Source organism: Pelodiscus sinensis, chromosome 13, assembly GCF_052426305.1.
Source record: "Pelodiscus sinensis isolate ZL-2025 chromosome 13, ASM5242630v1, whole genome shotgun sequence".
NCBI lineage: Eukaryota > Metazoa > Chordata > Testudines > Trionychidae > Pelodiscus > Pelodiscus sinensis.
Window position 1 is genome coordinate 6,428,098 of NC_143064.1, and position 12,642 is coordinate 6,440,739.

At 42.0% G+C, this 12,642-nt stretch overlaps 1 protein-coding gene across 2 annotated transcripts in view; it reads left to right on the forward strand.

The window, feature by feature from the left end:
* The window catches only part of TBC1D8B (TBC1 domain family member 8B), a 78,907-nt gene that overhangs the window by 24,326 nt on the left and 41,939 nt on the right, over window positions 1-12,642 (forward strand). For both annotated transcript variants that reach the window (XM_075941109.2, XM_075941110.2), the window contains exons 3-6: window positions 2,057-2,175; window positions 4,500-4,725; window positions 6,000-6,240; window positions 10,748-10,955. In XM_075941109.2, coding sequence (XP_075797224.2) covers window positions 2,057-2,175; window positions 4,500-4,725; window positions 6,000-6,240; window positions 10,748-10,955 — 794 coding nt within the window. The remainder of the gene's footprint in view (window positions 1-2,056; window positions 2,176-4,499; window positions 4,726-5,999; window positions 6,241-10,747; window positions 10,956-12,642) is intronic.

Consider the following 12,642-nt stretch of genomic DNA (forward strand, 5'->3'; position numbering starts at 1 on the left):
ATCAGAGGCAGCAGGCAGCTAGTCTGCTCGGTAGGGTTGCCAGGTGTCAGTTTTGAACCAGACAGTCCAATATTTGAGCTTTCTGTTTGGGGAAACAAATTGAGAAAATATAAATGTCTGATATTTTCTTAATAAGCTGTAATGTAGATTGTGATGTAATGTCGAGTGTGTTTGGTATTTTTGTTGAAACCATCTGGCAACCCTACTGCTTGGGGAGCTGATTTTTAAACGGGCTCCTCTCGTCAACCTCTACCTGTAACTCCGCGCTGCTTCCTCTGGTACAGAGGTAGCACTGGGTGGCAGGGGGATCCCTGGGAGTGGGGCCGGGAGCGCACTGGCTGCAGTCCTGCCCCCAGAGACTATTGAATAGTCGTGTAACTGCTAAGATTTCATATGGTTACACGACTATTCAATTACATGATAGCTAACATTCCGAGAATTGGGATTGGTAGGGACAGATTCCAACAAAGAATGTTTTTTGTGTATTTACCAACTAGATGGTGAATCAGAAGTACGTACATATGTACATAGCTTCACAAACACTCACAGCACTTCATAATACACAAGACATTGTAAACGAGATCAAAAAGTGACCTGTTCTGTGAATCTTGTGATATAAGCTTTAGGGACCAATCCTCTGGCCTTTACTTAAATATCTAGCTCTGTTGAATGCGGGGAGCTGCTCACTTGAGTAAATGCTGCAATATTGGATTCTGCACAGTTGTTCTTCTCTTCTGCTTAATTATGCATGCTATATTTTATACTAATAAACCCTGGATAATAAGTATCAATTAAAAAGGTGATATATATAGTTTTGCCGATGTCTAATGGAATTGTTGGCCTGTGTTCTACGTTACCCATCTTTTTAGTGTAACCTATATGCTACAAAATATCCCAAAAATTTTGACAGCTCCTTTTATCTGAAAAATTTAATTTTTTTTTTTGCAATAACGTATGCATTAAAATACATTAGGAAGGTTGAGTGACTTGCACAAATCCATGCAGCAAATTAACATCAGAGTAGGGATGTAAAATCCCATTTAAATGTTATGTTTAACCATTCAACTGATTTAAAATGGATCAAGAGAGAGTGCTGCTACAGTCCGGCTAGGCTGGAGAGCCACCCCACCCCACCCACCACTGCACAGGACTTGAATTATGTAGACAGAACAACAGTTCTTTCTGAATTGTGGTCACCAAAGCTTTAACATGTTAAAGAATATGATTAAAATGTGGCTTTGTCCTGTATCACAAAGTCAAAGCATGACATAGCCATGTTGAGTGCCACTTGACGGTAATCGGGCCCGACCTTAGGATGGAGTTTAGACAACATAAATGTCTGTAGAATGTATCTGAAGAGGAAAATACTTTGCTATATCTTGAACAGGGGTTTCCAAATTTTTTACTAGGGAGGCTCACCAATATAGGCAAGGGGAGAGTGCATGCAGGGCCACATGCGCCCCCAAGGCAGGAGGGGCTGGGGCAGCTCTTGGCTTGAGGGGGTGGAGCAGGCTAACGCTGGCAGCAGGATTTCCCCCTGCTCAGCAACTGCATATTATCTTTTTTTAAAAATTTTCAGCGGATATTCACATACAGGCATCCCTGTCCTGGCACCACAACCCTAATCCTGGCCTGGTACAGAAGGGACCCTCTTGGGTTGGGATATTTGGAGAGCAAACCTGTCCCACGCCCCCCTTCAGCAGCAGCTCCCATTCCTATGCATGTTGTGATCTGGGGCATGGTGTCACAGCACCACTCACATTTGGCCTGGCCACATCTCACTCTCTGAAGTTGATTATCTCCCCTCCACACTGGGCCAAGAGGGGTGCGTGTTTGCTAAGGATAGTGCCCTGTCCTGGTTGATCTGGCCCTACTCATGCTAACCCAACTGGAACCTTCCGGTGAACCACTGATGGGTTGGTATCCAATGTTTGGGAAATACTAGTAACTATGATCACTGTGCTGACCCCTACAGTTTTTTCCCCAGAGTGGACAAGGCCTTGTGATTTTTGTTTAGGAGACATTTATTTCTTAAATGCTATTACTCTCTTATCAGGAACCAGCAGAGAAGAAATTACAGAACACTGGGATTGGTTGGAACACAATGTTATGAAGACCTTATGTGTATTTGATTCAAACGAAGATGTGACTAGCTTTGTACAGGGAAAGATAAGAGTAAGTAGCATGGAGGTGATATAACAGAGGGTTTTGACTTTCCATGCTTTGGAAATAAGTTTATAACATTCCCTTTTTTCGGACAGTAGAGGACAGCGTTGTGGTGCAGTACTATATTGCAGTCGGATAAGAGCAGAAGAATGGGGTGAAGCTATTTCACTTCACAGTAAAGTAAAATTGATAGAGACCAATTCTGTTCTTGCTGGATATCAAATGTGTCTGTTGCCTTTAAATAACTGTTTAAACCTTGTGGAAAAAGAACAGTCTTCAATAATAATAATAATTGATAGAGCAAAAATGAGACAGTACACTAAACTCAAGGGCATTTCCCTGTGTATGTGCAATATTGTCACAGATGCCCAGGGCCTGGATTCTAGCTGTAACCAGGGCCCCCTTTGGTATACCAGGCACCAAAGATTAACACAGTTGCACATAGGCAGGTCTTTACCTTCCAAGACTCGGAGGCTGGGTCTTTGGCACTGGGGCTCTCTGTCTCTCTCCCTGTCTCCTAGCAGCTAATCCACCGTAGCCAGACTCTTGTGGGAGGCTCTCTCAGAACACAGATGGCCTCTCCACTACAGGGTGGCACTTTATTAGTCACCTAAGCTGGAAGTCCTTAGGTTAGCACAGAGAAGCAGATATTCCACCAAAGCCAGTGCCATCAGCCAGGTTGTGATAGTGTCAGCAATGGACTCCATCCGAGGCTGTGTCTACACTGCCAAGTTTTGTCTCCAAAAACTGCCTTTTGGCAGCAAGACAGTGATAGCATGCACATGGCAATGCAACTTTTGTCAGGAAAAATGCCCACTTTTCCACCCTGAGACAGACTTGTTTCTTTTCCTCTCCCTTTATTGTCGACAAAAGAGTCAGTGTAGACTTTGCTGTTTGTTTTGTGACCAGAGCTGTCTTCTGCCAGTATCCCACAATATCTGCCCCGATTGATCTGCTCAGTGTTTTAATCTCTGCTGCCCTGCAGGCACGTGGCCCTCCCTTTTCAAATCCCGGAAGTATCTGACAGCTGAGTGTGCTGCTCTGTTGGGGGAACAACCAAACAAATCATTGACTGCTCCTGTTCTGCCCTGCACTAGGAACACAGTGTAGGGGAGGGGAATAGGCAGCTACTCATGATGCCCCACTCCCTGCACTAGGAACACAGTGTAGGGGAGGGGAATAGGCAGCTACTCATGATGCCCCACTCCCTGCAGCTGAGGAGGCTGAGAGAGAACTTCAGGGAGGAGGAGGGGAAATCCCAAGCTGCGCAGCGATCAGCTCTGTCTTCCCACAATGCCCACTGTGGGATACACACCCACAGTGCATTGTTCCCACTGTCAGTAAAGGTGCCTCCAATGTGGACGTGATGTGTGCGAACGCCCTGTGGTGATTTTTGGTTTACTCTTCCCTTTGGTCAGAAGTATGGAGCCCCTCCAAAAGTGCAGGCGTTATTGTAGTTCAGTTCACACATCCCACTTGCCAGCTGGGGTTTCTAGCTGTTAGGGGTTGATTGATCAGTGCCTAGGTGCAGCGGTGGGGGGCTCTTTATCTTGCTGTGTCCTGCATTGCCGTGGGTTGGTTTCAGCCAGTTCCTTAAGGACCTAGTCATTCCACCCAGACATCTAGATAGCCCATACTCATTCACTACCCCCCCCCAGTGCATTCCAGGTGCAGTGTTAACTCTTTTACATCCAGTGTGCATAGAGAGAGACTGAGGCATGCCTATGATTGAGGAACTCTGTTACAAAGGGTGCAGGTGGATGGCGGGCATGGAGGCCTGGGGCACAGAGTGCCTGGTACTAGAGGAGAAATTGGGACAATGGTATGAAGAGGAAATGTGCTGTCACACAGAGCCTTTGGCGTGATGGGGTAAGTGGAGATAGGGGTTGGGCTTGAAGGGAGGCTTGCAGGGAGCTGGAGGGAGAGATGGGTAATGGAAGAATGGAGAGAGCCCTTGGTTTTTGCAATGAGTTTGGCCTTTGGAAGCAATGGAGTGTGAGACCATCTAATAATAATACTTAGCTTTTTAAAGCACTTTCCATTGAAGGATGACAAAGCACATGAATGTAGTTCCATAATACCTCTAATGGAGTAAGGAGGCCTCATTATTCCCCTGTAATAGAGAGGGAAACTTGAGGGCAGGCGTCTTCTTGACGGTCATACAGGAAGTGTATGGAAGGATCTGAAATAGACTTAGGCCTCCTGACTCCTAATCCTGTATTTTGGCCACAGGACCATTATTCCCCTTCTGAAATATCTTTCCAGCACAAAATATGTTGCATGGCTTGTTCACATATACTTAATTTAATCATTTTTGTTTGATTTGCTTCTAGGGATTGATTGCTGAAGAAGGGAAAGGTTCTTTCATAAAAGAAGATGACCCTGAGAAGTTTCGAGAAGCTATTATGAAGTTTGAAAAGTGTTTTGGATTAGCAGAGCAGGAGAAGTTGGTGACCTATTACTCCTGCAGTTACTGGAGAGGGCGAATGCCCTGTCAGGGATGGCTTTATCTTAGTACCAACTTTCTTAGCTTTTACTCTTTTTTGTTGGGAGCAGAAAGTAAGTTGGCTCAGTCACTGATCACCATTTTATTTTGTAGTTTTCAAATTTGAAGTAACACATCACACCCTTAATCCTTTGAGATTGAAATTTAGTTATTTTGCAACAGAATATGGGTTTGGTACACCTCTGTGCTGCAGAGCCTGGGTCTTTAACTTAAGCAGTGGATATTCATGCTTTCAGCTCTGGAGGCTCTTAATTCAGTTCATATGACATGTACAAATTTAAAACAAAAATAATCTTCCCAAATAGAGGCATTTATACATTGCTGGTATTTATACACAGTTTCCATGTGCATAATTTTGTCTATTTGCATTTGTGAGAGTAATAACTTTGTGTGAATGGAAACTAGAAAAGATGAAGAAAGTTGCATAGACTTACAAGCATTTGTAAGTCTTGCAGCCAGTACAGAGATGTAGCACTCATCCTTGCGAACAGGAGGCACAACAGTGTTTCAGAAAGATACTGGCCCCTTAAAGCAAACAGACCATATTATCTAAGAAACTTTATTTTAAATGTACCATTAAAGCAGAGTAGCCTGCATAGTACTGTAGTTCATTTAGCAATTTGCAGTTTTACACTGGAGCAAAGATCAGAAAGTATAATCTAGTGCTAACATATAGGGCACTTTTTGATGTATTTCTAGCCAAGAAATTCTAGCTGGCAAGCTTCCTGTAGAGTAATTCGGAAGATAGCCTGTGATATTCTTGCACTTGTAAAATAGCAGTCGTTTCAGTACTTCTTTACACTTACTCTGCAAGATCACAAATGACTGAGGGCCCAGTCTTACAAGGAGCTGATTCCTCTCCTCTCCCATTGCGATCAGTGGCAGTTGAGAGCACTGGGCATGTGGAAGAAAGTGGTCACTACCTTTCAGGATTGGGCTGTAAAACAAGGAAAGCGATTATGTGTAGGGTAAGATTATGGCACCTATGTTAAATAGTACCTTGTCTCTCAAACGGTTCCACAGAAGCCAATGGAGTAGGTGTGGAAGATGGTATGACTCTATATGAGAGGACTATTACATATTGGATCTTATTGAAAAACACAAAGGCTTGTCTTTCTCAGAAATATGAAATAAGATAAAGGCTGTTCATTGGCTTAATATAATGCTTCCAGCCATGTTAGACCTTCCTACGTGCTAGCGATTTAACTCTGATGTTTAATTATGTTAATAGAACTGTTGACCGCTTGTTCCCTTAGCGTTAAGAAAAAAGTATAGGCGGCTAGAGCAGTGAGAAGTTACTCACACCTGCTTATACTCATATTTTCAGTAAAACTCGTTATCTCCTGGGATGAAATCTCAAAGCTTGAAAAGACCTCCAATGTGATCCTGACCGAGAGTATTCATGTGTGCTCCCGTGGGGAGGATCACTACTTTTCCATGTTTATGCACATTAATGAAACGTTCCTTCTTATGGAGCAGCTGGCAAACTATGCTGTAAGGAGACTTTTTGACAAGGAGACATTTGAAAGTGACCTAGTCCTCCATGATCCCCTGCAAATCACCAAGAGGTAATTTATTATTTGTAGCATGTCAGCTGTGTGCTCAATAGAGTTCCAGGCACAGGAAGACACAGTCCTTGACTGAAGGAGCTTACAATAACGGCTTTGCTAACATCTGTGTCTTTTACCCAAGTGTCTTGCTGGATGCTGGGAATGAAGTAATACAGGGTGTTTTAATTAACTGTTAGTTGTCAGAAGAAATCACATGAATATGATGTGTAAGAAATCATGTCAATTTTAATGAAAATAATTGTGTGGGTGTCTCATGACCACAAATTCTTCATGGCTAATCAGATTAACAAAAATGCTGTTCAGAATAAGCACAAAAGCATAACTTGACCAAACGTGCTAAGTGCACAGGGTTCTCCTTCTTTAACACAATTATCAACGATTTAGATGATGGCGTAGGGAGTACACCTATTAAGTTTGCAGATGATACCAACCAGGGACGGGTTGCAACTGCTTTGTAGGATAGTCATCATTCAAAATGATCTGGACAAATTGGAAAAATGGTCTGAGGAAATAAGATGAAGTTTAATAAGGACAAATGTAAAGTATTCCACATAGGAAGGAACAATCACTTTCACACATAGAGAATGGGAAGTGACTGTCTAGGAAGGAGTACTGCAGAAAGGGATCTAGAGGTCATAGTGTACCACAAGCTAAATCTGAGTCAACAGTGTGACAGTTGCAAAAAAAAAGCAAACATGATTCTGGGATGCATTAACAGGAATGTTGTGAGCAACACATGAGAAGTCATTTTTCTGCTCTACTCTACGCTGATTAGGCCTCAGTTGGAGTATTGTGTCCAGTTCTGAGCACCACATTTCAAGAAAGATGTGGAGAAATGGGAGGAGGTCCAGAGAGGAGCAGCAAAAATGATGAAAGGTCTAGAGAACATGAGCTATGAGGGAAGGCTGAAGGAATTGGGCTTGTTTAGTTTGGAAAAGAGAAGACTGAGAGGGGACATATCCTTTTAGATACCTGAAAACTGTTGTCATGGGGGAGGAGGGGATTGTTCTCCTTGGCCCCTCTGATGATAGGACAAAAAGCAATGGGCTTAAACTACAGCAAGGGAGGTTTAGGTTGGACATTAGGAAAAACTTCCCAACTGCCAGGGTGGTTAAACACTGGAATAAATTGCCTAGGGAGATTGTGGAATCTCCATCACTGGAGATATTTAAGAGCAGGTTAGACAGATATCTAACAGAGATGATCTGGACCAGGGGTGGGCAAAGGAGCCACTGTGGGCCAGATCCGGCCTGCGGATGCCCTGCCACTCCCCTGCCCCCAGGCACATGCCCCTTGCAGGGTGGGGGCAGGGAGCGAGTGACTTTGCACGCTCCTCGGGCCCCTGATTGGCCTGGGGCTGAGGGAAGCTTGGGAAGTCTCCTCCTGCCCTGCAAGAGGGCGGGTTCCTAGAAGGAATCACCAGCTGTTCAGAACAGCTGACATTTCTCTCTAGGTGGGGGAGTGGGACATAGACTTCACGTGCTCCCCCACTCCCAAGCAAATCAGGGTTCTGGTCCTGCCCCTTCCGCTGGAGACCCGGGACCACTTCAAAAATTAGTGAAGTGGTCCCCTGTCTAAAATTATTACCCACCCCTGATCTAGATGATGCTTGGTTCTGCCATGAGGGCAGGGGACTGGACTTGATGATCTCTCGTCGTCCCTTCCAGTTCTAGTGTCCTGTAATTTTTATGAAAACTAAACAACACATGGTATTTACTCAAACCAGAAACATCCATTAGACATGGGAGCTCGTTGCCTTCATTGTACATTCTGTAGTAAAGTTTTCTTATCCTGTTCTTTTCATTCGCTTCTGTCTCATGCAGTGCAGGCTTAAGTCTAGAGAGTCAGATTTTGATCTGAGATGTACAAGTGTAAATCTGGAGTATCCACAGGAAAGTTGCTGGCATTGCTGTGGATTTGTATAGCTGTAATTGTAATAATAATCCAGTCCCAAGTGAGCAGTATTATAAATGGCCTATTTGCATGTTTTTCATTTTCAGAGACTGTTCTGTGGTAAAGCTTAGTTTCTCTGTGTGTTTTAATGAATATCCTATGACTCATTAAACTTACCAAAGTTAGTTTTCTTGGCCCAGGTTTCTAAAATCCTTTCTCATTTGATAGGCCAGAATTAATTATAATTCAAGACTTTAAATCTGTGTCTTTTATTATTTTTACACAGAAAACAGAGAACCTCTTTAGAACAGGAAAATGCAGAAAGCATTTTTCAGTAGTGTCATTTAACCAAAACTGTTTTTATTATTATTATTAATAATAATAATAATAATTAATAATATTTCTTGATTTGTTCTTTAAGAGAAAACCATTTAATACATTCACATAGGAAAAGAGGAAAATGTTATTGCTTTATTCGCTGCTTTAAAGGGATTTTCCTGTGGGTTTACAGCCCCAGATTTACATTTGTTTACATCCTATATAAATAAGCTCTCTGGAGAGTTTACATTCTCCAGTTAATAATTGTATTTAAGGTTCTAAATATCTTGTGAAAAAATATTACAGCAAAATTGTTTAAAAATGTAATATCCTAGCAGCAAGTGAGAATAAAAAGTAAAGGTGAGGTGGTGTCACTGAAGAGTAACTTGCTAATGAAGAAGGGGGAAGAACAACACCTTTTTCAGCATATGTTCATTGGGGAGCAAATATATGGGCAATGGGTGATATAAGCAACCATGTGTTGAGGACTGGTGGCTGGTTTTCCTTACTATTGAATTGAAAGATGCAGGTCCAGAATATCCGTTTCAGTTTGATAGTGCTAGAGGTGGATATTGGTCTTTTGCCAAAACTTAATTTTGTCACTGCCTTTATACATGAATATAATAACAACATTAGAAGGGCCATACTAGGTCAGGCCAAAGGTTCATCTAGCCCAGTATCCTGTCTTCCAACAGTGGCCAATACCAGGTGCCTCAGAGAGAATGATCAGAACAGGGAATCAAGTGATCCAACCCCTGGCGTCCATTCTCAGCTTCTGACAAACGGAGGCTATGGACACCATTCCTGCCCCTCCTGGCTAATAGCTATTGATGGACCTAACCTCTATGAATTTATCTAGCTCTTTTTTGAACCCTGGTATGTTTTTGTTTTGACTTCATTAATATCTTTTGATAAGGAGTTCCACAGGTTGGTTGTGCGTTGTGTAAAGAAGTACTTCTTTTGTTTGCATTAAATCTGCTACCTGTTAATTTCATTTGGTGATCCCTAGTTCTTGTGTTATGGGAAGGTGTAAATGACTCCTCTTTATTCGCTTTCTCAACACTTCTATCATATATCCCTGTAGTCATCTCTTTTCCAAGCTGAAAAGTCCCAGTCTTATTAATCTCTGCTCATAGACATCCGTTCCATACCCCTAGTCATTTTTGTGATTACTGAACTTTTTTATTGCCAAATTATCTCTTTTGAGATGAGGCGACCACATCTGCATGTTGTTTCCAAGATGTGGGCAAACCATGGATTTATATAGAGTCAATAAGATATTCTCTGTCTTATCTCTATCCCTTTCTTAGTGTTTGCTTTTTTTGACTGCTGCTGCACTCTTTCTGAAGCATGTTTCTTATAAGCACACTCACGGAGGCTATGTTCTGGCCAATCAGTTGTCCATTGAGCCAAAACTGGTTTAGGCTTAATTGGTTTATTTAATGGAGCTCCAAGTCACTGTATTGTTTCAGGCCAATTCCACAAGCCAAATACACTGGGAAGGGTTGTAACTTAATTTCATTTACAAGTTTTATTCTTATCCCAATGGAATGAACAGGGATATCGGCTGGCTCACAGCTACCTTCCACATCTTAATGACTTAACTAGCCAATCAATGGAGGTGCTAATTGTTCTTATCAGCCTCTTGTAATTACTTGAACTATCTATTCACTGTCTTTTTTTTTTTTCTCCTTTTTTCTCCCTCCTCCCCTCCCTTCCCTTATTTATTCTTGGATCTGGACTTATAATACTCCAATCTGAAGAAATGTGTTTTGCCCAGGAAAGCTCGTGATACTATCTACATGTTTTGTTAGTCTTTAAGGTGCTACTAGACTATTTGTTGTTTAAGTTTTTCTAGTTGCAGACTAACTCGGCCACCCCTCTGAAGCTTTTGGTTTATTTTAATGTGTTGAAAAGCAGAGCCAGTTGGGCTATTAAAAAGTGATAACTTTTCATCCAGTGTAGGCCTCCATCCTTGTCCACAGCAGTCCATCCTTGTTCAGCAAGGTGCTTAATCATGTGCTCAACTTTGAGAAATTCTTAAGCACTTTGCTAAACTGGGGTGTAATGCTCTGATTTTGCAATGTGCTAAGTGCTGTTAGCTCCCTTGGGAATTGATTTGAGTTCGGAACCTCGCTTTGTGCCTTCCAGGATTGAGCCCACAATGTATTTGAGAACACGGCATATAAAGGTTTAATATAGTTCCCTCCCAACACAATTCAGTTTTAAGAAATATAAAGTTATACTAAAATAACTTTTTGATTATTTTTCCTTCTCCTTCTCTATCCATTAGAGGCCTGGAGAACCGAGCCCACAGTGAGCAGTTCAGTGCATTCTTCAGGCTACCCAAGGAAGAGACCCTGAAGGAAGTGCATGAATGTTTCTTATGGGTACCTTTCTGCCACTACAACACATTGGGAAAAATGTGCATTTCAGAGAACTACATCTGTTTTGCTAGCCAGGATGGCAACCTATGCAGCATAATCATTCCCCTAAGAGAGGTATTGCTGTGAGAGCCAGTTACACTGAAAGTTTTATAATTTGGATAAAGTACTTAATTTACTTTTCTCTTACTCTGGTTTCTCATTACAAAATTGAATCTCTTTTTATTCGATTTATATGTTGTCATTTTTCTTGGTGACAGCAGTATTAAGCTAAATCCTACTGCATGCAGAACTCCTTTCACCTCAAAGACAACCTTCACGTCTCTCTCTTTTTATCCTCTGTCCTTTCTAGATGAGCTGAGGATCTTTTATTGTCTCATCTTGCACAAGTCTCATACCCGCGGGCTGCAAACAAAAAGGTCACGGGCCACATGTGGCCCGCGGGCCGCAGGTTGAGTAGCCCTGCTGTATGTGTTTTGTGGACTGAGCTCCTATCAGTCGCTTTAAGGCTTAGTCGTCCTGTGGCTAGCCCCAAATATGTTCTTGAAATAGATAATTACCAAGACGTTGATTAATACTTTTAATACTCTTCATACATGCTGTGTGCTACATTCATGTGCAAATTGTCAGAGATACACTGAAGTCAATGGAGCTATGTCATTTCACACCAGCTGAAAATCTGCCCCACTATGTGCTATTGGAGCACACATTATTACACTCTGCTAGGCGAATTTCTTCTTTCAGTTGACCTCAGTGTTTGAAACTATTAAAAGCTGTAATATACAGAGGTCTGAATTAATTTCTTGTGTAACACAGTTCACTTCAGTGGGCATATTACAGGCAAGTATCAGAGGGGTAGCCGTGTTAGTCTGAATCTGCAAAAGCGGCGAGGAGTCCTGTGGCACCTTATAGACTAACTGAAGTGCTGGAGCATGCTCCAACACTTCAGTTAGTCTATAAGGTGCCACAGGACTCCTCGCCGATATTACAGGCACACACTGCTTAGCTGTTGCAGTGCATGTGATTTTTCTATTGGCAGTCTTGCAAACAATAGGAACTTGTGCAAAGTGTAATAACAAAGCATAACAGTTTGAGTAAAAGGAGCTGACTTCTTAATTCCAAATTCTCGTTTAGGAGTTGTTAGACCTCTAATACTATTTCACAATATTGTAGAGTTGTTTCATATCAGTTGGTTTTCATTATTCACCCATTGTGGTTAAAAAAGCAGCGTCCGTGGAAGTCAGTCTAGCAGTTCACTGTCGTGTTACTAATTTCTTACTACATTATTAAGGTGTGTTGGCCACTTTAAATCATAACTATCCCATCATTGTAATTAAGATCAGCTCTAGCGGTCCTTTCTTGTGCAGATGTGTTTTGTAAGGTATTCAGTGGAGGATCCTTCCCGTGAATCTGCTTCAGTTGATTATTTGCAAGAGCCAGAGTCTGGTTTCTTTCAGAAAACTATGTAAGATGCACCAGTTTCAGAAGGCACTTGAAGCCAGATTTTGAAAAGAGCTTTGTATCAATATGTTGATTTTTTTTTCTAAAAAATCTGTCCCATAATGAAGTTTGGGTTTTATGAGGATAACATGTCAGTTCATTATCTTGTGACAGAATAGCAACTAACTATTTTGTGTAATCATAGAGAGTATTAATTCTGCTTATAGAATGGTCCAGTACGCTCTTGGTTATGCATGCTGTCATGGTTACCAGGATAATTGCACTATTGTCCCTTCTTGGGGTCTCTCTGAGTGCACCCCCACAGGCTGGAATTCTGCAATTTGCCAATTCTTGAACCAGGAAC